The 23,814-nt window shown below is 37.6% G+C and overlaps 1 protein-coding gene across 1 annotated transcript in view; it reads right to left on the reverse strand.

Annotated features, from left to right (window-relative positions):
• The window catches only part of LOC145667825 (endothelin-converting enzyme 2-like), a 249,678-nt gene that overhangs the window by 55,701 nt on the left and 170,163 nt on the right, over positions 1-23,814 (reverse strand). Inside the window, exons 4-5 of the mRNA XM_081735257.1 lie at positions 11,710-11,793; positions 2,035-2,196 (exon numbers count right to left, since the gene is read on the reverse strand). Coding sequence (XP_081591383.1) covers positions 2,035-2,196; positions 11,710-11,793 — 246 coding nt within the window. The remainder of the gene's footprint in view (positions 1-2,034; positions 2,197-11,709; positions 11,794-23,814) is intronic.

Consider the following 23,814-nt stretch of genomic DNA (forward strand, 5'->3'; position numbering starts at 1 on the left):
CGACATTCTAATTAAGAAAATCAGATAAACTGTGATTTTTAGTAGTGTAATCTATATATAGAATATATTAAACAAGAATTTTAGGAATGATCTAAAAAATGCATCAAAGATTGCGATCTTGGCCAATAATTAGTTTTTGGTTCAGGGGCCACAAAATTTTTGAATGGCCCCTAAGTCGAGTTTTTGTATTTTATACGGAATAAGCACATCATACTGAGTTAGGTGATAGTTTGGGTTTGGTTACACTACATGTAGTTCTCCAGATATAAGTCCTGCAAGAAAATTTTTGCCTGAAATATATTGAATCTTTTGATCCAAAAAATGCAATAGACGTTGTATGTTGCTATTTCGCAAGAAAATGGCTGAGCCGTTTGAAAACATACAGTGAATTTTTCAACATACAGTTGAGTTGAGATGTGTTTTCATCCTTTCACTTCGATAATCAATTGTTCCCAAGTTGAAATAATAGATAATCAAGAAGTTCATTCCATTATAAAAGGGTCGATTTCCCACTGTTGTCGATGGTCTCTTCACATTTACATGATCTTTAATTTCCAAGAAAAATGCATTAACGTTGTAAAAGAGACAATCATTAATTAGGTCACTCAATCAAATTTTTCATTGTTGTGCTATTGGTCAAGTATTCTTCTTTTATCTTATCTTATTTGTTAAATTTTATTCATTTCTTATTACTTAACCTTTTTCATTAATATTCATTTTAGACTTTATACATCTTTCAGTTAGGGTACATTTCCTATATCTAACAGCGAAGTGGGTTGAACAAAGCAAGTATGTACTTCAGATATATATGAGGGCAGTCGAAAAGTTCGCGGTATTTTATTGCAGCTCTTTATTTCCACAATGTAAGTACGTATTTACTTAATCGCCGACAAAGTAGGCAACTTCTTATCACACACACTTAAGCCTACTCCGCTGATCCTGCCATTGCTGGAAACACAGACGAAAAGTCCTCTTTTGGTACCGTATTTTTCGCATTTCAACTGTCACGTTGGTCTTGATCGTCTTCTACGGTGATGAAACGGGCACCTTTGAGGCCACGTTTTCCTTAAGAGTCTTCATCTCGGAGAAATTAAAATACCGCTAATTTTACAGTAATTATGTGATATCTTCAAATAGATAAAAGATAATTGAAATATGGAACAAGAGCGCCCTAGACAGTATTATTTTGCGTGAGGTACCGTTATCACAAGTCACCTCTTTCCGTTTTCAACTGTTTAGAAACGCGAAAATAAATGCCGATTTTCAAAATGGCTCGAAATCGAAAGCAGATAAGTGAGTCGTGATAACGTGCGCTCTTGTTCCACATTTCGATTATCTTTTATCTATTTGAAGATATCACATAATTACTGTAAAATTAGCGGTATTTTAATTTAGCCGGGATGAAGACTCTTAAAGCATTGTCACCGTAAACTGCTTTAAGACTATCAAACTGTCTGAAGCAGATTTCGTCAATTTGCACATGAACTTCATGTTTGAGCGTTGCTTGAACTACCACATTACGCCAACTGATCACCCATCACATACTCCTCTGTTCAACTACGCTTCTCGTACACTGCCTGTTATGACCTGTTCACACTTCTCAAATTCATAATTAGGTAACCTAAGGACTATACTCTACAACAGTGGCGTATTTAGGAGGGCTTCTGGACTTAAGTCCCACCCCCTGAAATCTTACTTACTATAGTAAAGTAAATGAAATATCTTGCAGAATTCAGACATTCCCAGGCAAATCCCCCCCCCGAAAGTTAGCAAAGCCCCCCTTCCGAAACAAAATCGTAAATACGCCACTGCTGTACAAGATTCATTGTGATTGCATCATGAATTCCAAAACTACAACAACATTCCACGAACTTTTTGACTGCTCTAGTAAGTTTAAATTATTGTATGTATACACAAATATTAAGTTGATATATTTTTCACATTGTAATTTCATTTTTCTTTTTTGCTGACTTTTTTTTTTTTAATAAACTACACCAAGATAAGTTCTATAATTCGTAATAATAATATTATTACCTCTCAGATCTTGTAGCAATCCGTCTCTAAGTATTCTGAATTGGTCCCATGATGTCCAGGAGTCAGGAATTGGGTTCCTCTTGATCCAGTTACCACAAGCATATTGATAAAAATCTTCACATGGGTCTACTGTCTTATCAATCGATTCCAAGATTCTTGCGGCTGAAAGAAAATTAAATACAATAGTCATATTATAATGCAAATTATACTATAATGCACAGTTTCTAAGGTAGTTATCGTCAAGAACTCGCCTTTGCGTCCCTCTTGATTAACCTAACCAAAACGCTCCCCAACTATACCTGATATTAGCACCACACAGTAATTCTCCCATAAGCATCTAATTCCATTTTTTCTTCAAGTGGTAAAACTTGATTTCAAATTGCAGTATATATTTTAATTTTTAGTACAATATGAAACAAGAGTAACATGTTTCACATATTCCTATAGTCTTATCATAATAACTGCAAAATCACATTGTGTTTTGAACTATATCGAGATGTGCATATATGAAGAATGACTCAACAGTCTGTTACTTTAGAATATAATATTTAACCCTTATGTCCACATTAAAAATTCTTTATTATAGTCAATACAAAGGGTACCCGGGTAACCCGAATTTTCTGAGCTTTAAATATTGATCTTTGTTTAGAAATAGTTTTAGTTTTTACTCATTCGGAGGATATATGGTAAGTATATACTGCACAATTGCCATGGGCGGATTTATGGAGGGGGGCATGGGGAGCATTGCCCCCCAGAAATTTTGGGATTATTTAAAATTTTCATTCTAAACATTAGCTTTCTTTAGATAACTTCCAAATTTCACGTCATTGCCCCACGTTATCTCTCTTACCCCCCCCCCCCCGAAGAGTATCACTTCTAAATCCGCCCATGACCATTGCCTAACAAGCATTGCCGCCCGACAATTATTGCAAGACCGCAGCAATCTTTGATCACACTCCACGCTATATTTCTTTTTTGTCAGGTTTTATACATTTTGGGTATACTCGTGATCTCCAAGACAAAAATAAGATTTATAATGTCTGAAGTAAATACATTACATGAAAGTAACTATTTCCGCGGTCTTGAGGCACTTGTAGTACAGTACAACGTATTAGAAGAAGATGCCTCTTGTGGACTTACCATTACGTTTGATTGCCATGCATTTAATTCCCTACACATGGAATCCAGCATGGTTAGATCCTATGTGAATTGGAAAAGAATGAAATACAATCTAAAATATATGTAATGTCTTTGGAAAAGAAAACAATTTATTGAAAAGTGTGTTGCTAATACGCTTGGAAGATGAAAATAGGTGCACTCAAAGTCATGAAGGGGTAAAGAACATTGTTTTGTGTTAATTCAAGTAAGAATGAGCGCCTTTCAACCGGTGTGTACATTGTTGAGCATTTGTTTCTGCCGCTCCGGTGCAAATTTGGAAATTTGGATGCGATTCAACTACTAACTGTGTTTACTGAAATAATAGTGTTATTATGAAAGTGATTTATTGTATTGTATGGTGAACTGTTGTAGTTATTCAGTTTGTGTAAAGTATGTCAGGTTTTCGCGAACTCAGTGCTCAAGAATATAATAAACTGGCTTAAGATGAAAAACAGGAGTATGTGCAAAAATTATTACAAAATAAGGAATCTGAAGATGAAGAAGTGAACTTCAATTGTGAGGATTTAGAGGATGATTGGGTGCCAGACCTTGTTGATGATTCAGACATAGAAGATGTAATAAGAGAGCCTCAGAACATTGAAATTGAAGATGATGTGGAGAACGAATAAATTTCTGGTGATGAAGAAGGTGAAAATAGTGACACGGTATATGCTTCGGGAGACATTTTACGGGCTAAGGATGGTACAGAATGGCATAGATCAAATACCGGTTTGCGGAGAAAACTGAAACACAACATACTTCGAGAAAAATCCGGCCCAGTTCGGAGAACACAATTGTTGGGTGTAAGAGACACATTCAAATGCATATTCACAGACGAAATGTGTGACATTATTATCCGTGAAACAAATAGAAAGGCTAGCACAGTACTTTCAAATTCCAGTGCAAATGTAACAAATAAGCCAAAGATATGGAAACCTCTTACAGCAGAAGAATTTGATGCGTACCTTGGTGTCCTTATTACAGCAGGTGTGCGACACTCCAATTTTGAACATACTAAGGAATTGTGGAAAACTGATGCTTATCCACTCTATCGCGCTTCCCTTTCTTTGAACAGGTTTTGGCAAATAAGTAGATTCATTAGATTTGATAATGTCAACACACGAAACGAACGTTTGGAAAAAGATAAGTCAGCAGCAATAGCGGACATATTTGCCATGCTCAATGCTAATTTGAGGTCAAATTATATGCCATCCGAATGCCTTACAGTTGACGAACAATTGTTTCCCTACAGAGGTCACACTCGATTTACTCAGTATATGCCATCAAAGCCGGCTAAGTACGTCATAAAAGTGTGGTGGGTATGTGATTCTAGTAACTCTTATCCCCTCACTGGGCAAATATACACCTGGAAAATATCATCAGAAAGGGAGGTCAATCAAAAAGAAAGAGTTGTAAAAGACCTCGTTCAATGCTACAAGAATTCTGGGAGAAATGTTGTTACTGACAATTTTTTCACAAGTTTGCCACTAGCACGATTTCTCATGTCATGGAACCTATCGCTAGTGGGAACTCTAAAGCGTAATAAGCCGTACATACCGAAAGAAATGTTGCCCTCTCCTTCCCGCCAAGAAATGAGTTCTTTGTTCGGGTTCACTAAGGATAACGTAACAATGTGCTCTTATGTTCCAAAAAAATAAGGCAGTCTTGCTTTTGTCTACAACGCACTACGATTGCAGTGTATCTGGTCCTCTAGCGAAACCTGAAATAATACATTTCTACAACAAGACAAAGGGGGGCGTAGACAACATGGACAAAATGTGTTCGCACTACACAGTCAAGAGGAAAACACAGAGATGGCCTCTAGCGTTCTTCTACAACATTTTAGATGTGGCGTCCCTTGCTGCATACATTATTTACGTAGAAAATAACCCCAACCTAAAAAGAGTGACACATCAGCGGAGAATATTTCTCACAGAACTTGGGAAAGAGATGGCAATGCCTGCTATTGTCACTCGATCAAACAATCCCGCATGCATTCGCTTATTTTCTGTAAAATCTGGTATTAATGTATGCTTGGAAGACCGGTGGTACCTACATTGAAAAGGGCTCCTGAAAAGAGGGACTCTACTGGTCGTCTTCCAATCCTTGGAGACTATTTTGTTTGTAAATGCCAACCGCAAAAGAGAAGAAGAAAGACACGAAAGAACTGTCAGGAGTGCGAGAAGCCAGTGTGTGATGAACACTCAGTAACAGTATCCAAGTGTATTCAGTGTGGGTGAATAATAACAAGGAAATTGCGTCAGAATAGAAGCTAAAAACAAATTTTCTCATACGGTACGGTTTGTCTTGCAATTTTCTTGTGATATGCATTATTTCAAATAGATATTTGGTATAATATTCTCTATTCCTGAATACTGTAAAGATCCACAGTGTAATAAAAACTTTGTTAGAGTACCAAAGTGCACTCTGTTTTGATAGGCTATTGCATGTAAATATTACCGGAAAAGAAATAAAAATACAAGATACCTATTCATTAAAATTTAAACTTCAGAAATTAGGGAGATTACTGAAAAATTGTTAGCAAATTAGTCGCTTGAATGTATAAAATTCTCTGGGTTACCCGGGTACCCCAGTGCGGACTATAAGTAATGATAATTTTAGTGGCAAATATATATTTTGTAAAAAAATCTTTCCAGGGTTTATTTAGGGCAAAGTGCATAAAAAGGTAAAATTAAGGAATAAACGAACGCTGAAAGAAAAACTACTAGCCATTGTGCAGAAATTTCTATTCAAAACGCGGTGGGTTACCCGGGTAACCCAGTGTGGACATAAGGGTTAATTATGACAAACAGACAAGCTGTTGTCTTGAATATTATACTCTACATTTTGCAAATATCTTAAATCGTTGTAAATTAAATGAAAACATAAAAAGCTGGAACTAAAACTTAACTTTGAGGGTTCCTTTGACTAAAAAGGTTGTTACAATGTCTTCAAAAGATAGCTTTGAAGCTAACTTACGCTCTAAGGATATAATCCTAAAGTTGGTAAGTTGTTGTTGTCCTGTTAAGTTTCTCACGTAATTTTTTTAATGATCTTTAGTCTGCTAAAACTCCTTTCCTTGGCTTGTAGTGAAAATAAATATTTGCCCAGTTTTACGCCCCCCAAACCGGCGGCCGGGCACAAGCCTGGTTCCCCCTTAGTTACGCCACTATTCCCTACTTGTACCAAATATATCACATTACACAAATACGAAAAACAACAAGAACTTCGATAAACTAATTCCGTAGTTTACTCTTCCCCTTCCCAAGTTGTGGATTTCCTAGGAGAAATATTTATGATTTAGACATAACGTGAAACCGTAGAACATTATATCATATTGTGTTAGTATTGAAGATCTCATCTTATAGCAGCAGCGTAAAGCAGGAATTTATTTCGGGAGGGAACCAAACTCAATATGAGGGTATTTTATATTAAAATTCTAAAAATTGACCCTAAAATTAGGCTAAATTTACAGAAAGGTCGAAATTTCGGGAGTGTCCGGACCCCCAGAACCCACCCCTGAGTATGTCCCTGTCTTCTAGTAAATGCAACAAAATAAATAAAGAGTCGTCTGCATAAAGAAGTTACGCCACAAATATGCAGTAGTAATTTTTATACACCTTCTTTCCAACTAGTACTTCTTGTGTAAACTTTTTTAGTAGCTTACCACCGCAAATTCAGTCAAATAGTTGCTCCATTGTCGTGTTTACTGCTCTTCCTACGGTTACCATGAAAGATGGAGCTAAATTTGGTTTACTCAAATCTTAGCTCAAATGGCATAGAGTTCCCTTCTGAAGTAGACACTTCAAAGCAAAATAAAATAAAATTTTTATTATAGCATGGACACTACCGCGACTTGTGGGAGAGAGAGCACGGAATGCAAATGCCCTCCCATTTAAAATAATCACCACTTGAAGGCGGTCTCACTTCAAGATATTTATTAACGTATGAATAAAGCGTGGAGTATCTAAAGCAAGTTCTCTTAAAATGGCTCGTGATACGTAGAACGGACCCACTATACTACTTCCAAAAGAACTGAAAGTAATTTAAGATGTTGATTTGAACTTTCTTTCAATAAAATAATATAAATGTTTATCAGAGTTTAAACTCTAGTGTGCCCAAATTTCATATTTTTCTAGAGATCCAAATAGTTATGCTTGCTTCTCAAGGAAAAGTAAACAAGTTACGGCGTTGAGCACAGACATGTCCAATAGACTATTTTGTTAATTGGGCCTATGTTTAGCAGAAGGGGTACAGCTGTTTTTTTTTTTTTTTTTTTTTAATGTTACAGTCTTGGTAATTTCTGTTCACATTAGGTTAGTTTAGGTAAGTTTAGATTAGGTTAGTTCATGTTATATTGTGTTAGTGTAGGGGTCCAGCATAATTTTCCAAAAAATGATAGAATTTCGCTTATTTCTACTAATATTAGTTTGGCTTAGGTTAGTTAAGGTTAGGTTAGGTTAGATTTGGTTACGTTATATTACGTCTAAGTACTTGCATCATCCATTAGTCCTGTAAATTTTGTGTTTTTATCGTGCTTCTAGACCCCTTCTGCTAAACATAATCCGTTAATTGCTTTTACCAGGAATAGTAGAAAGAATTAGTACAACAGAATGAAAGATCCTAGAGCTCTTTATGGCCTACCCAGAACTAATCTCAATTTTACACCATTCGATTTCATTCTAAAGTTATATTGAATCATCTGATTTGCATTGTTTTCCTATTTCTTCCGAACTAAAGCATTTTTAGGAACGCCAGTTACTGGAGTTGAATTCTGAGTGAATTGTTTTAAGTAACTTATGAGTGAAATTTGAAGAAAATCCTTAAACTCAGCGTGAAGAACATTTGAAGACTTTGGGGCAAAAACAGGTTAAGTCCAAAAAATGAAATCAAGAGGACCCATTTTTGAAAAGGGAGCCTTTGCCCCCTTAACCTATTTTCCGAAAGAAACAAAAAAAAATACATGTCGATTTATTTTCGGTTTACTATGTATGTGCCAAGTTTGAAGAAAATCGGATGAGTGGAAACCGTTGTGAAGCTACCTCCTTTACATTTTCATTTTTTGGGCTTAACCTGTTTTTGCTCCAAAGACTTCATTTTTGTTTTGGTCAACGAGTTTGTCCGAAACGATGATTTCATTTGACGAAACTAAAGCCAGACAAACAGACACTGTGCTGATTGAACAAGGATTGATGTGTCTGATACATTAGATTTCTCAGGTTTCTATCATGCAGACAACAGTGAGCTTAATGTAGAAAGCTTACTGTTGTTTAGGAAAACCTCTGTGTCGAGCTCTGCAGTTTAAACACGATAGAAGACGAATTCAAGCTTAAAAGGTCAAAAGGTATACCAAAGATTTCTGAAAAAAAAAAAAAAAAAAAAAATGCCATTCTCTGGTTTCGTAACGCTGACGGTAAATGGAAAACAGAAACAATTTGCTTGGGTTACCAGTATAAAACAAGTTCAAAATTGGTTTACACAGCTCAATAAGTGAAGTGACCGCGAAAGTCTGATGATGAAAAACATCAACGTCAAAAACATTTTTCGATCTTTTATGTAAATTCAAGAAAATGGCATTGATATACGTGAGGAATCTTTCGAAATTTGGACTACGGAACACACCGCAGCTTTACAAAGGTAAACCAACGATTCGGCATAACTTTGGAATGGAATAGAACAGGGTGAAATTAAGAGTAATTCTAAGTAGGCCACAAAGAGCTCTATTGAATGACAGCTACAAAGTTTCATTTCACTATCGTAATTCTCCATATCCTTCCTGATAAACCTCTTCTCTTTCTCAGTGCACAGTAGTGTGAATGTTACGCATGGAAACAAGGGAAACAGCTAAACCTTTTGAAATGGTTCTGAATGTAGTTAACACCGACCTCCTCACTGAGTTTTTTTTTTCTTTTTTTTTTTTTTTTTTAATCATCTCACTTTCGTTAAAGTGCGTGTCCTAAGAGGGGAGTGGATGGGGTCAAGCTTTAAGTGAAAAGATGAGTATCTCACGATCGCGTCAAGTTTGCAGAAGGGAACTCGGTATATAAAATCATCATTACAAATAAGCGGAAACGTGTCCGAGCGTTTTTGATAATTATCATTTTAAAGGGAAAAAGAGTGATATTTTCTACAATTTTATCACATTGAAAGTGGTGTTGTTTGTTCTTGCACCACTGGAAAATAACTGAACAGGTTGAAATGAATTTTGGAATAAAGTACTTAGGACTTACTTCAAACTAGACTTTTATCATGTCATTTTGAAGAAAGGCCCTGTCCTAACGGAGTAGAAGTGGTTCAAAATTTATGCGAAAAATAATGTATCTCTTAGGGTTATTTTTTTTAAATCACAATACTTTTACTGAAATTCGCATCTTAATAGAGAAATTCGAAACATACCATTCAAATATGTATCATCATCATCAAAAGCATTTTCATTCCCATCCTTATTATTCACATAACTACTATATAATCTTGAGTGTTTCGTATTGTGGGCTATTTCTCACGCAAAAGAATTAAAATTCATATAGACTAATGCACTTCGTAACGTATCTTGCAAGTTTATCATTTAGGTAACCAAAAAAAAATACGTAAAATTTTGTCTGTAAATCACATTTGAAAACAAATAAACAACATAAGGCGACATCTTGTTACTGTGGTACGTAAAAGAGTTCAAAGCACTTTTGTAACACGAAGCTGATTGCTTTAGTCAACACAATTCCGTTATATATTATTGCTAGCTCCCACACCACATAGCTAATCTCTCTCTTAATAAGAAAAACGACTTTCCCTATTAGCACTCTTCAATTTACCCTTTTCATTACGGATAATTTTCATGAAAATCTTTATTCAGCAGGAAGGTTATTGCCTTAATATGTGCAACAGAGTAACCGTTGCCGCTACCTGAACGTAGTTAAGCTACCTTTCGAACCCGATGGTACGTGTAGGCTACCATTGGGAAGGACCACCACACTTTCTCTCGTTAGGGCCGTTCAAGCAATAGGGAACTTCCTCTATTTAGTGAAGAGGTACACCATACATTGTTAGACTCAATGACAGATGTAGACTGTCTACCTTTATAGACAATGGCCACTTGGAAGCGGTAGCTCCCATTGTAGGTCGTGGATCCTGCACCCTTTAGAGAGTACCAAATACTTGGAACGAAGGATTACTTCCACTACTTCTCTTACTTTTGAGATACGAGTGTGAGTTAGTGTATGGCTATTCCAGGATGCGTTTCCCATGCGTTAATCCCCGCAGCGAATACGACCTACGTGGCTTCTCACTAATTTTACTTTCGCCAGAGTTATAAACATCACACTGTAAGCCAATCATGGTTTCCAGACCAAAATTTCCTTGTATTTTTGTGAATTTTCTTTTGTTATATACGTACAGTCACGAAACAAAGTATTCTCCAGTTGACAAAATTTATTTTCCTAATAACTCAACAATAAATTACCCTATTAGAGTACCGACTTTGGCAAGTTGTCAAGTTATAACTATTCTAAGGATAACAACAAAAAGATCCAAATTAATTCATTTGATCCCGAGTTATTGGCAAAAGAAAATATATCAACTGTCAAATACTTTCTTTTCTGTGTGTACATACTTTATAATAGAAGAGTTCCAATACACTGCACAAAGTATTTTCCAAGCAGCGTAAAATTCTCTTGCCTGGCAATACGTCTTTCCTTCCCCTCTTTCTTTAGATATATTTTACTGATTCCGAAACAGCAGGCGGTCCATTGTTTCCGAAACGCACCAAATACGCTCGAGCCAACGTATTCTACGTGTTTTTATTGCTTTCGCGTTTGGAGCGCATTGTGATTAGCCATTCACATTTAAATGCATGGTCAGCGTATTCTAAGCGTACGCATGAGCCATAAAAACATGTTGCGAACGCATCGAATAGCCGTGAACTTAGGATATAAGTATCCCATCCCGGTCCCAAAAGTCTTATCTTCCGGACCCAAGGGCACGACCTAATTGCCCATTTCGGAGGATAGCCGAAGCCTCATCACCGCACCGCCTTTAGGAACGGCAGTTTTTACTACCTACCTCGATGACCAGATCCAATGGCACAACTTAGTCGCCCATTTCGAAGGATAATCTAAGTCTTACCTCCATCGTAGCTTGTTATCCCCATACGCACTGAGAGTTGTGAAATCTATCATTTTTACAACTAACATTATAAATCTCTTAAGCAAGGTTGTATAACATTTAAGGATAAAGTGATGCCCAAAGTGATTTTTTATTTTGTTTTATACATATTATTTGTAATAAGATAATTACGTGAACACATGTATTGAGTACAAAACCGCAACTGTCCACTACATTAGATTCTATAAGTAGTAATATTCAAACGTGAGAAATAGATAAGGTAAGATTTAGCTTAACACAGCATTGACATATTTCTAGATTCCAAAATGAATCTATGAAAGAAAATACAAAATTTATAGATATTAAAAAGAAAGATTTTTTTTTTTTAAAAAAAAAGATAGAAAACGTATTCTCACTTACACGACTTGATGCAGTCTTTAGTCATACAATTGCCTGCTGCTAACATTTCTTCGGCAACCGTCGCTCGAACTTCGGCTCCTTTATCTGTCAAATAATAATAATAATAATAAAACAGAATTTATCTGTTTTCTAAAATTAAATCAAATAATTTTGCAATGTCATTTAGCAAAAGAAAAAGGAATAAAAACACTAAAAAGTAGAGAAAGAAGTACTCAAAAGAGGATAAAAAGATATTTTATGTGGATACAAGAGTACTGAAAGCAAGGACTCCGATTTCTTTGTAACTTTGTATGTTTGGTTGCAGACAAGGGTATAAGATGGCATATATGAGAACTTTAACACAAATTGAACTCAAATTATGCGAAATATTGTATATTCATATAAAATACATAGGTTTAACAATACATAAAACAATAAAAAGTACATATAAAATACATGGGCTCAGATGAGCATTAGAGATTCTTAGTTCCCTACCCTTAGGATATGCACCCTTGCTAAAGAGTGAATAAAAGTATTAAGGGTAGATAAAATGCTACCCAAAGAATGGATAAAAGATACTGAAATAATTGATAACTAATAAGGATCTCAGTATATATCTAAATATTAAAACGATACAAAATACACGATTACTGTATATTCTCTTTTTATATCATCTGAATGTATTATTATCTCAAAAGAGTGAAATTTCTTTTTAGAATTTCCTCTGATAAAATTTCAAATTAGATATATTTATCAATTTACTTCTGTATTCCCCATACTTACCTCTTCAAGTGACTCAGCTCAATGTAGAAAATTAAACATCTACAGAGATATCGAACCGTAGAAATAATTCAAAATACAGTACTAATATATTTATTTCTTTTTATAATATGAGAGTCAAAAGAGGGAAATATTTTATTATTTTCTTCATTGATGAAGTTTTTTTTTAAAAAATTAAATGAATATATATCCATTATTTTCCCTTATTTCTTTAATTGAGAAACAGCTCAATGTATACATATACATACTTTGGTACGGTATTTACAAAACACTAGAATCCTAGGGATAATGAAGTTTTTGGTTGGTTTGGATGATTGGAATTTAGCGTCTCTTTTAGCACCAAGGCTATATGAGACGTGAACCTATAACTTAAAGTGGAACCCGACCACTGTAATGCGTTCATTCAAGGTTTTCCCACTGGAAATCGAATCAGGAATTTCGAGCACTAAAGATTCACGCACTAGTTACTAGACCAATGGAGCAGAATATAATGATGTATTTAGTAGACAATATGACTTTCTTTTATGTTGGTTAGTTATTTAGAGCTTAAGACCCTTTTTAGCATCAAAGGCTATATGACGCGTGGGACTGATAAGAATCCTGGGACTGATAAGACTCGTGTTATTATTATCAGATAAGAACCACATGAAACCCTATTCGCTGGTCTAGTGGCTAGGGAACACACCTTGATACCCAAGTTCCCAGATTCAGTTCCGGCGGGAGAGTATCCAACTCACTACTACAGTGCTTGAGATTCATGGAGGGGCTGGTCCGGCGAGCAATCTGGCAAATGTACGATGCGCCCTCACCTTTGTAGTGGCCCCACCCCAAGAATCTATTTAATAATGAAAATAAATATTTACATTATTTTCTGACATAGGTTGTGAATCTTGGCTGGTAATAATGAGCTAAACTGAAGTTACAGGTATATTGCGCCACAGCTGTCTTTGTTCGGGATGCATGCACGAAAGCATTTCCCATTATTTACTAAACCTTCCCTGCGCCTCGCTACTTGTTGTTTGTTTGCAGAAATGAATCGTAACCTGGTTAAAATATAGCTAATTTAATTAACAAAATATTTAATATACACTAGTGGACACAGGTATGTACTGTATGTGAAGTTTTCAATGAATGTTTTTATTGCATCACAATAGTTCGACACAAGACACATCCACACTCACGTTTCGACTGTCTAAAAATCACACACACACTCTTCGTGGCGGCTCATGTTCACTTTCTACAAAAAAGGGGGAGAAAAAGGCCACCCTCCGAGAGCGAAGGGAGCCAAGGACACTGACCATAGCCTGGCATCTATTCTCTTACGTTATAGCTGTTCAGACTAAATATTTTGTAACGAAAAAAAATACACTCAACATACGCCGCCCACCTTGAAATATCCATATTTCAACACAAATCTCAGTATCGAAGATCTTAATATTGACAATAGATGAAATAAAAATACTAAAGTTACAATACTACGCAAATAAATGTTAGAATAAACATACTAAATGATCAATTACTTGTCTTCAGATTGAACTGTTGATGTCTCTCTTTCGTCGAAAGGCAATAAGGACAACTTCACTATCGGCCTCTTGTAGAGTCCGTCAGATGTTTTCACTGTCACCGTACGCACGAGACCATCTTTTCCTGGGTGAATCTCAACGATCCTGCCAAGTTTCCACAGTTGCGGGGGTTGGTTGGTCTCGCGAAGGATCACCATGTCATTTGGTTTGAAGTTGGCAGTTTCTTTGCACCATTTTGGTCTTCGTTGAAGTTGCGACAAATACTCGGAAGACCACCGTCTCCAAAAGTGCTGCGTTAGTTGTTGAGTCAGTTGCCATCTTGTGAGACGATTCACCTTTGTACCTATGAAATCCGCTTGTGGTGGAGCTAACAATGCGTTGCCAGTTAAAAAATGACCGGGTGTGAGGGCCCTAAGATCACTAGGATCAGCTGACATGGGAGTTAGTGGTCGCGAATTAAGACATCCTTCCACCTGAACTAGCATAGTTCTCATCTCTTCGTATGTCAGCACTGCATTCTTCAAAATGCGTTTCAAATGCTACTTCATCGACTTGATGTTGGATTCCCACAATCCCCCAAAATGGGGTGAGGCTGGAGGGTTGAAATGCCACTGGATTCCAAGTGAGCTCAAATAATCACTTGTTGAATTTGAAACTCCTGTCGGCGTCACTATTGTCAAAAGATCCTTCAGTTCACGGTTTGCACCTACAAAGTTTGTTCCGCAGTCACTGTATATATCACTTGACTTCCCTCTACGCGCCACAAAACGTTTAAGCGCAGCCAGAAAGGCTGAAGTAGATGCTTCGGTCACTAGTTCAATATGCACGGCCTTTGTACTGAAGCACACAAACAATGCAATATATCCCTTATATGTCTTGGCAGACCTCCCCTTTGTGTTCTTCAACAAAACTGGACCAGTGTAATCTACCCCACACTGGTTAAACGGCCTACTTGGAGTTACACGCCCAGCGGGCAGTTGTCCCATGAGCTGAGTTGTATTAGCTCGAGAGAATCGGTGGCAGGTTATACACTGTCTCACAATCTGGCGCACCACATCTCTTCCTCTTAGTATCCAGTACTTCTGTCGAAGAACTGACAGAAGTAGCTGTGGACCAGCATGCAAATTTTTTACATGTTCGTCACGCACAATGAGTTCGGTTAAAGTATGTTTCCGTGGCAGTAGAATAGGATGCTTCTCGTCAAAGTCTAATTGTGCCCTTTGCAGCCTTCCTCCTACCCTAAGCAGACCTTTATTGTCTATAAATGGATGCAGACAATATAATTTACTTTGTGCTGGTACGTCACCGTTTTCCTTAAGACATTTCAGCTCTAGAGAAAATTCCTCCTCTTGTACCAACCGAATCCAGCAAAACAATGCTTCCTCTAACTCACTCGCCGTCAAGGGTCCATGTAGCCTTGCATCAGGTTTACTCCTTGAATTATTTATAAATCGTTTGCACCAAGCTGTCACACGGTTTAATCTTACTACCGAAGAGTAATTTGAAAGAAGGCTAATATCTGCCTTGGCGTGCATTGTAGCAACCGACGTCTTTTGTTCAACAATCACTGCATCTGAGGTTCCATCGTTAACCTCTACAGCTGGCACTGTTTCTGCTGCTAACCACTCTGGACCTGTCCACCACAATCGATGATTGATCAGCTCGGACGGTCTAACACCACGACTTGCACAGTCTGCAGGATTGGTCTCACTGTTCACGTGATACCACTTGATGTTACTTCGTTGTTGCACTTCACTTACTCGATTTGCCACGAATGTCTTCCATCTACTTGGGCATGACGCAATCCAAGCAAGGGCTACTGTCGAATCAGAATAGGCACTCGTGCTGACTATTTCGACTTTAAGGGATTGAGACACAAAGTCTAATACCTTCACCAGGAGCACTGCGGCACATAGTTCAAGACGTGGCAGCGTTTGTCTTTTGATAGGGGCCACCTTTGTTTTTGCACTTAGCATGTTCACTGCAATGCTTCCGTCATTTCGCACACATCTCACATACACTACAGCAGCATACGCAGCCTCTGACGCGTCACAGAACCCAACGAGATGGACTTCCCTTGTATCGTGTGGAATGGCACATCTTTGGATTCTCACTTTCTGCAGCAGTGGAAGTTCATCGCAATAGTCATGCCATTGTTTGATGATGTTGCTTGGAAGAGGGTCATCCCAGCCAATTCCTAGCTTCCAGATCTCCTGCATGAGAAGTTTGGCCTTTATGGTAGTAGGAGCTAGCCACCCCAATGGATCAAATAGTTTGGCCAAGTCAGACAATAACTGTCTCTTCGTAACACTATGGCGAGTCTTTGGTACGGTGATTCTGAAGCAGAATGTATCTTGAGACGGACACCACTGCACTCCTAATGCCTTGATAGCATCATTATCATCCCAAGGATCTATCGCGTTTGTTTCTCTTAAGTGACTTGGAATGGACTCTAAAACACTTGGTTCATTACTCGCCCACTTGCGCAATTCAAACCCTCCCTTTTCTAACAGTTGTACTAGTTGTGAATGCAGATGAATTGCTTCTGTCACCGAGTTACTCCCAGTCAGACAATCATCCATGAAGAAATCGTTAAGCACAACTGGTGATGCTAACGGGAAGTTGTGTCCTTCGTCGACGGCCAGCTGCTGGAGACATTTTGTTGCTAAGAATGGTGCATATGCGGTTCCATATGTGACTGTGAGCAACCTGTAGTCTTGAATAGGCTGTTTCGGATCCGATCTCCACACAATGCGTTGAAAGTTTGCGTCTTCTTGCTTCACGCGAATTTGCCTGAACATCATTTTTGCGTCTGCACATAGGGCCACCGGATGAGTTCGGAAACGCATCACAATAGACGTGAGATCCTCTTGCAATCTTGGACCGACCATGAGCGTTTTATTCAGTGACACACCTGTCGTGGTTTTTGCACTAGCATCGAACACTACACGCAGTTTAGTAGTTGTGCTACTCTCCTTTAAAACGGCATGGTGAGGAAGGTAGCAACTTGTTGTTGGGGACACACTGTCTTCACTTGGTGAAATAGGTTCCATGTGACCGAGTTCTAAATATTCTGCCATAAACCTGCAATATTGTTCCTGATAGCCAGGCCACCGTACAAACTTCCTCTCTTGTTGATGGAGTCGTTTTACTGCTATATCACGAGAATAGCCAAGGTCAGAGTGATTGGTCTTAAACGGTAAGCTAACTTCATATCGACCATTAACTCTTCGATGCGTCACTGCAAAATGTTCTTCACATTCCCTTTCTTCTACTGTTAAGGGACGTACAAATGGTACTTCTTCGATCTCCCAAAATCGCCTCAATGAGACATCTAGGTCACAGCACACATGAAAGGCGGACACTGCCGATGAACCACTGCAATTCACTTTCCCCGATAACACCCAACCCAGTGCCGTTTCCAATGCGATGGGCGCACCTTGAGGGCCCATGCGTTTGCCTCCTTGGACGAGTAATGGAAACACGTCCGCACCGAGTAGTATGTCCACACCACTTGTTTTGTGGAACTCCGGATCAGCCAGACCTAAATCCTTGATATGGACCCACTCATTAACCCTAGTGAGAGCCTGTCTGGGCATATCTCCGGTCACTTTTCTCACTACCACTGCTGTTGTTGAATATTCATCGTTATTGTATCTTGACTTAAAAGCAAGATCTACAACTGCACGTGATTTGCATGCACTACTGGAAGCTATTCCCGAAATAGTTATATTTGTACAACGTCTTGGGAGTCCCAGCGCTTGAGCACACCGTTCAGATACAAAACTTACCTCTGATGCACAGTCAAGTAACGCTCGAAAAGATTGAAATTGCCTTCTGTTGTTTCTAACCTTTACCACTGCTGTGGACAGCAACACTTGAGGAAGAACAGTTGTCATTGTTCCCCCATCAGCTGCTACGTGGGACGACACATCTTGAGCGCACTGAGAGGGAGAATCACCTTCGGGTTTCCTGTCAAAATGTAGTAACGTATGATGCAGCTTTCTACAGCGATGACACCCACCTGATTTACACTGAGCAAGTTTATGCGTTCCTTTTAGGCAATTGAAGCACAAAAGCTTACCCTTTACAAAGGAATGTCTATCGTCTACTGACATTTGAATGAAATCCTTGCATTTATGCAGCGCGTGCTGCAGTCCACACTTCACACATGTCACATCTGCCGAAGCATGATACGCCACTGTCCTGCTCTTTCCGGACGAACTTGCCGATTTATGAGCCTGAGGTTTATTTGATTTGCTTGTCGCGGAAGCCGCGAGTGCGCGCGATCTCTGGTTGAGAAACTGCGATAAGTCTGCGAAAGTTGGAAGTTCGTTTGAGTTAATTGATAGCTCCCATTGTTCTCGTGAATCACTATCCAGTTTTTCAGTTATATGGTACACTAGTATAGCATCCCAATGTTCCACAGGAATGTCGAACACTTTCAGAGCTCGCACACATTCATTACTTGTATCCACAAGCCGTCTTAGAGAAGCTGGTGAATCGGCTACTGCACACGGTTGACGAATCAGTCTTTTTATCGTATCATTTACGAGTTCGCGTTTATTCTGGTACCGAGCACTGATTATTTCCCACGCCTCTGTATAATTTTGATCGGTTACCGACAATGATTGCACAAGTATTGCCGCTTCGCCACGCAAAGATGCCTTCAAATATTGAAGCTTTTGCGCTCCACTCAATAATGCATTACTGTCCACGGATGCCACGAAAAGATCCCGAAACGACAGCCAATCTTTTAAAGAACCATCAAATGTTGGTAATTCCAGCTTCGGTAATCGCACTTCACTCACTTTTGAAGAGGTTACGTTTTCATTTGATGTTGATGGAACGCTTTCTGATTGTTTCATTACCACCAATTTCTCAATTAATTCGTCCACTCTGTCTTGCATTGTTTCTATTTCTTTGTCATACTTATCAAATGTCTGTTGATCACAAATTCTTGTAAGATCTAACACAAGTTTTTTACAGTCATCTGCTAGTTGATTTGCCTTCTCTATGTACGTATTCACTAAAGCTTTATTGAAGGACTCACTGTTTATTTTATTCTCCAAGCGCGTTATTTCGCGTTTGGTGACAGTTTTGGAAGCAAGTAATTGTTCCATAGCTGGTCAGTCACTTTTCACTACACGGCTAAACAAACAACGGAGGGGGGGGGGTGAACGAGACACAGGCAGTTCAGCGGTTGCACAAATTACGCTGGTGTTCTTTACAATTTCACTTTTCTTTCTTCTTCGAACACTACTAAAAAGACAGTACACATAGATACACACAGTTCAAAATATTGCTCTGTTTTTAGTCTGTACGATTTTTTGTAACAGCAAATCCGGTTTCACTAGGAGGACCAAATATTCGGGATGCATGCACGAAAGCATTTCCCATTATTTACTAAACCTTCCCTGCGCCTCGCTACTTGTTGTTTGTTTGCAGAAATGAATCGTAACCTGGTTAAAATATAGCTAATTTAATTAACAAAATATTTAATATACACTAGTGGACACAGGTATGTACTGTATGTGAAGTTTTCAATGAATGTTTTTATTGCATCACAATAGTTCGACACAAGACACATCCACACTCACGTTTCGACTGTCTAAAAATCACACACACACTCTTCGTGGCGGCTCATGTTCACTTTCTACAAAAAAGGGGGAGAAAAAGGCCACCCTCCGAGAGCGAAGGGAGCCAAGGACACTGACCATAGCCTGGCATCTATTCTCTTACGTTATAGCTGTTCAGACTAAATATTTTGTAACGAAAAAAAATACACTCAACAGTCTTCTATAAACAAACATCAAACTAAAACAGCATTTTCATTTCAAAATTATACAATATTACAGACAAAAAAATACTATACGAGGTATGTCCATAATAAGGGATATCCAGCAGCGGCGTAGCGTAAGGGAACGCCGGTATGCCCGGCATCCCCTATTAATAAGAAAAAGTACGTATTTCATTATATATAAATTGTTTGCTTCTAATTATCACAATTATTTCCACTGCAATCTTCTGGCGCGCTCTCTCGACTTACTTTGACAAGAGGAACCTACGCATGCGCGTCGCTCAGATGCACATTTTCTGTCTTTCCTCCTGTCGTATGCTATTTTCCTCGGGCTTCCAGGCCGACTGAAAGCATCGGGGTTTTCGTCTGCTTTCTGTTGAATGCGCACGCGTAGTACTTCCCTTCTCACTCCTCCTCATCCCTTGCAACCGTACATTTGTTTTAGATATACGCTGGCATATTCAAGTATTTCCAACTGTATATATTTTGAACTAAGCTATAGTTTCTGAACAGAACGTACGAGCCCTAATATAAAGGAAATAGAACAAAACGGAAATGGTTAGTTCAACGCATTTTTGAAGCATACCGGTTATGTAAATAATAGTATTAAAATAATTATGCCTTAATCGTAACTAAATGCATCGTAATTGTAATATTCATCGTAAAGGAGCTCACAGACACAGGCATAAATTTAAAGCATTCTGTAGAATTACGGTCACCGATCTGGTAGGACAAGAGAGCCACCACTCCCCGTCACTCGCAAAGATTGTGCCAGGGCCCTTCAGTCACTGGCACAAATCTCGGGGACATAAAGGGAACATGTTCCCTACAATCTTGTCCACTCCCCCCCAATAATCTGATTTGAGATTGTGATGATGATTTCTATCCGACTGCCACAAAGGAAACTGATGTGCTTTGACTTGTTTCATTTTTTAAAAAGAATCGTATTCTTTAATATTTCATTGTCATTAATAATTAGTAGTATATTTTCAACTATTTGTTTAATTCCTGTAACAATTCCTATAATGCTATTGTGGTAATCATAGTTTTGCTCAGATAAGAGTATTGTTGTGCCAAATATAGGCTTGATTAATTTTCTTTCATAGTTTTGGGGAAGTCATTATTTGTATTGTTATAAAACAAATGTCCTAAAATTTTAATGTGGATCATTGTGGATGCGTAAGTAGAAACATGTCAATTATTATTATGCATATATTCAAATTTCAGAATGTGCTCACGGCACTGAGTTGTAATAATGATATGTACCACTTTTCATGTACATCATTTGGTATATAATATACGAGTACAACAAGTTTACCTCAGAAATCTGATTCATCTGCTGTAATATGAGTCTCTTCTCCCCTCCCCTCACAATAAGCCTTAAAATGTGCCCTCCTGCCAATGTTATAGACAACTCTGCTCCCCTAATCCTCCACAAGCATTTTTTTCAACTTCATAAATATTTTGAACATCGTTAAAAAAGGAAAGGATTATGGGAACAGTCTTACCCATCCCTCGAACGTTGAAGACAGATTTGCGCCCTTGACTTCAGTATCTGGATACAGAAACAGGCCCCCAGAGTTGGTTTAAGTGCTTTGTATTTACATCTTCAAATGATATATACACTCAGGTCCATATTCACGAACGGGCGTCTGAGTTCCGGACCCAAGATGACACATTTCTAGGGGCGATATATATATATATTTTTTTTTTGAAAGAACAAGATTGACGTGTTGTATGTGGAGAAAAAAGCCGCCCACGAGAAAGAAATGAAGGGAACGATACTGGAAACCATGTTCATACAAAAGTGGGGCCTAGTTTTCTCGTCACAACGGTAGTGGCAAGAAGGAGCTGAGACAATTGGTTATTAAATTCTAACGTAATCCACGCATTCGCTTTTCTATGCCCCACTAGACCTCCAATTAGGGGGGCTTCCTCCTAAATTTTGTATAACCCTATATTTCCATTCGGAATAGCTATGTATTGCTGCTTGCAGTAGTACTATATCGCACAAATGGCTAACTTTGGCATCCCCCTTTCGGAATATCACGCTACGCTACTGATATCCAGTATAAGTGATATAAAACTTTCCTTTTTGACCAATTCGTACAGGACCCTCCTAATATTTATACCATCTTTTCTTGTTGCTCTTCCTTTTTTTAATATATATATATATATATATATATATATATATATATATATATATATATATATATCAGAGTCATTTTCTTGGGGCCAGTCTTGCTACTAATTAAGGACGTAGTAAAATACAAAAGCAAACAGAGTTTAACAGAGACACTATTTTTTTTTTTTTTTAACTTACGCTCTCGTTTCCTTGTATTAGTAAGTGCATTATGCGTTAGTGAAAAATTTATGGTGGAAGTTCAAAGAGGGGGGAGATCAAAATAAGATAAACTGATAGATTGTATTGAGTACGTCTCCCATGTACATTCATTTTAACTTAGTAATTTTTATGGCAAGGTATTCTCCTCTTCCTTTGAAATGAACAAACATTTTAATGGTTTGATTTTACAAATTTCTGTTTCACAACTATTAGTTAAGGTGGATCACCACGCGGAAGTCAGTATATATTTTAGCTCATTCCCTTACCTACTGCGCAATGAAACGTTACATATTATAAATATTGTACTATAAGATAAAGTTATGTTTCAGCCACAACACAAGACACTGATTCATTTGGCTGTGTTTTCTGATATCGAAAAAGGGAACCAATAAAAGAAAATATTTGATTCGTTTCACAATAAGCACACAAGATGGCACTTGCTGTTAGATCTTACTAGAAGTGCTCAATTTTATGAAATGTTTATTTGTTTGTGTAAAGTATTTTAAAGTAACGATCTTATTACGAAATAGATATATTGTTTGACCGTTTTTCGTGTTATGTTTCACACTTTATTTAAATATTAATTTACATTTAAGGAAATAGATTTTGAGAAAAAACCTGCTCAGAACTCCATAGTGCGTTGTTGCCAAATTTGTACGTTTAATTCCTGGATTCTAGAGTTGCAGTTCGAGGAGCGGAACCTAGCTGTGAATTGCGGTAAGGGTCGAAAACTGATTTCTACAGTAAGTATCCAAGCAGAATTTGATGATTACTTTTTTTTTTATTATCTGGTACCAGTAAGCACTCGACACTACCTGGCAACGATTCAAGCAGCTTTTAGCAAAGCACCGATAACATCTAGTGATCCACTTTAAGAGGCCAAATCATTGTGCAATTTAAATACCGCTAATTTTATAGTAATTATATGATATATTCAAATTGGTAAAAGATAATAGAAATTTGGAACAAAAGCGCCCTAGACAATATTATTTTCCATGAGGTACCGTTATCACGAGTCACCTAGTAGCTTTCCGTTTGCGGCCATTTAAATACGCGAAAACAAATGTCAATTTTCTAAATGACTGGAAATCGAAAGCAGATAAGTAAGTCATGATAACGGTATGTCATGTAAAATAATATTGTGTAGGGAGCTCTTGTTCCACTTTTCGATTATTTTTAATCTATTTGAAGATATCACATAATTACTGTAAAATTAGCGGTATTTTAATTTCGCAGTGAAGGGGCCTCTTAAATATTCTTTACTTTGTCGAAATGAATAATCTAAAATGTTATTTAATAAATTTGATTTGTAAATGTTAATATTAGTTTATATTTATCACAAACTTTTAACTCTTACAAGCTAAAAAATATCTAAATAGACTTAAAAGAGAAACAAGTTCAATAAAACTGACAAAATCCCTTTTATTTCAAAGAAAAAATGAAATTTCTTCCTTGTACGTATTCACCATCTAACAAATAGCCATGTCTATATTAGACCTAGCCGCATATTGACTAGAGAAGTGGTTCTCAACTGGTGTATTGCGATATATTGGTGTGTCACACAGTCCCATAGGACGTGTCGCGAAATTTTAGAATCAAAAAAAAAATATCATGAAGCATTTACTAAAATCAATTTTTTAACAAAGCGTAACAGTCCAAACCTCCAGAAGTTGCAACAA

The sequence above is a fragment of the Thermobia domestica genome, chromosome 13 (genome assembly GCF_964235325.1).
Source record: "Thermobia domestica chromosome 13, izTheDome1.hap1.1, whole genome shotgun sequence".
Lineage (NCBI taxonomy): Eukaryota > Metazoa > Arthropoda > Insecta > Zygentoma > Lepismatidae > Thermobia > Thermobia domestica.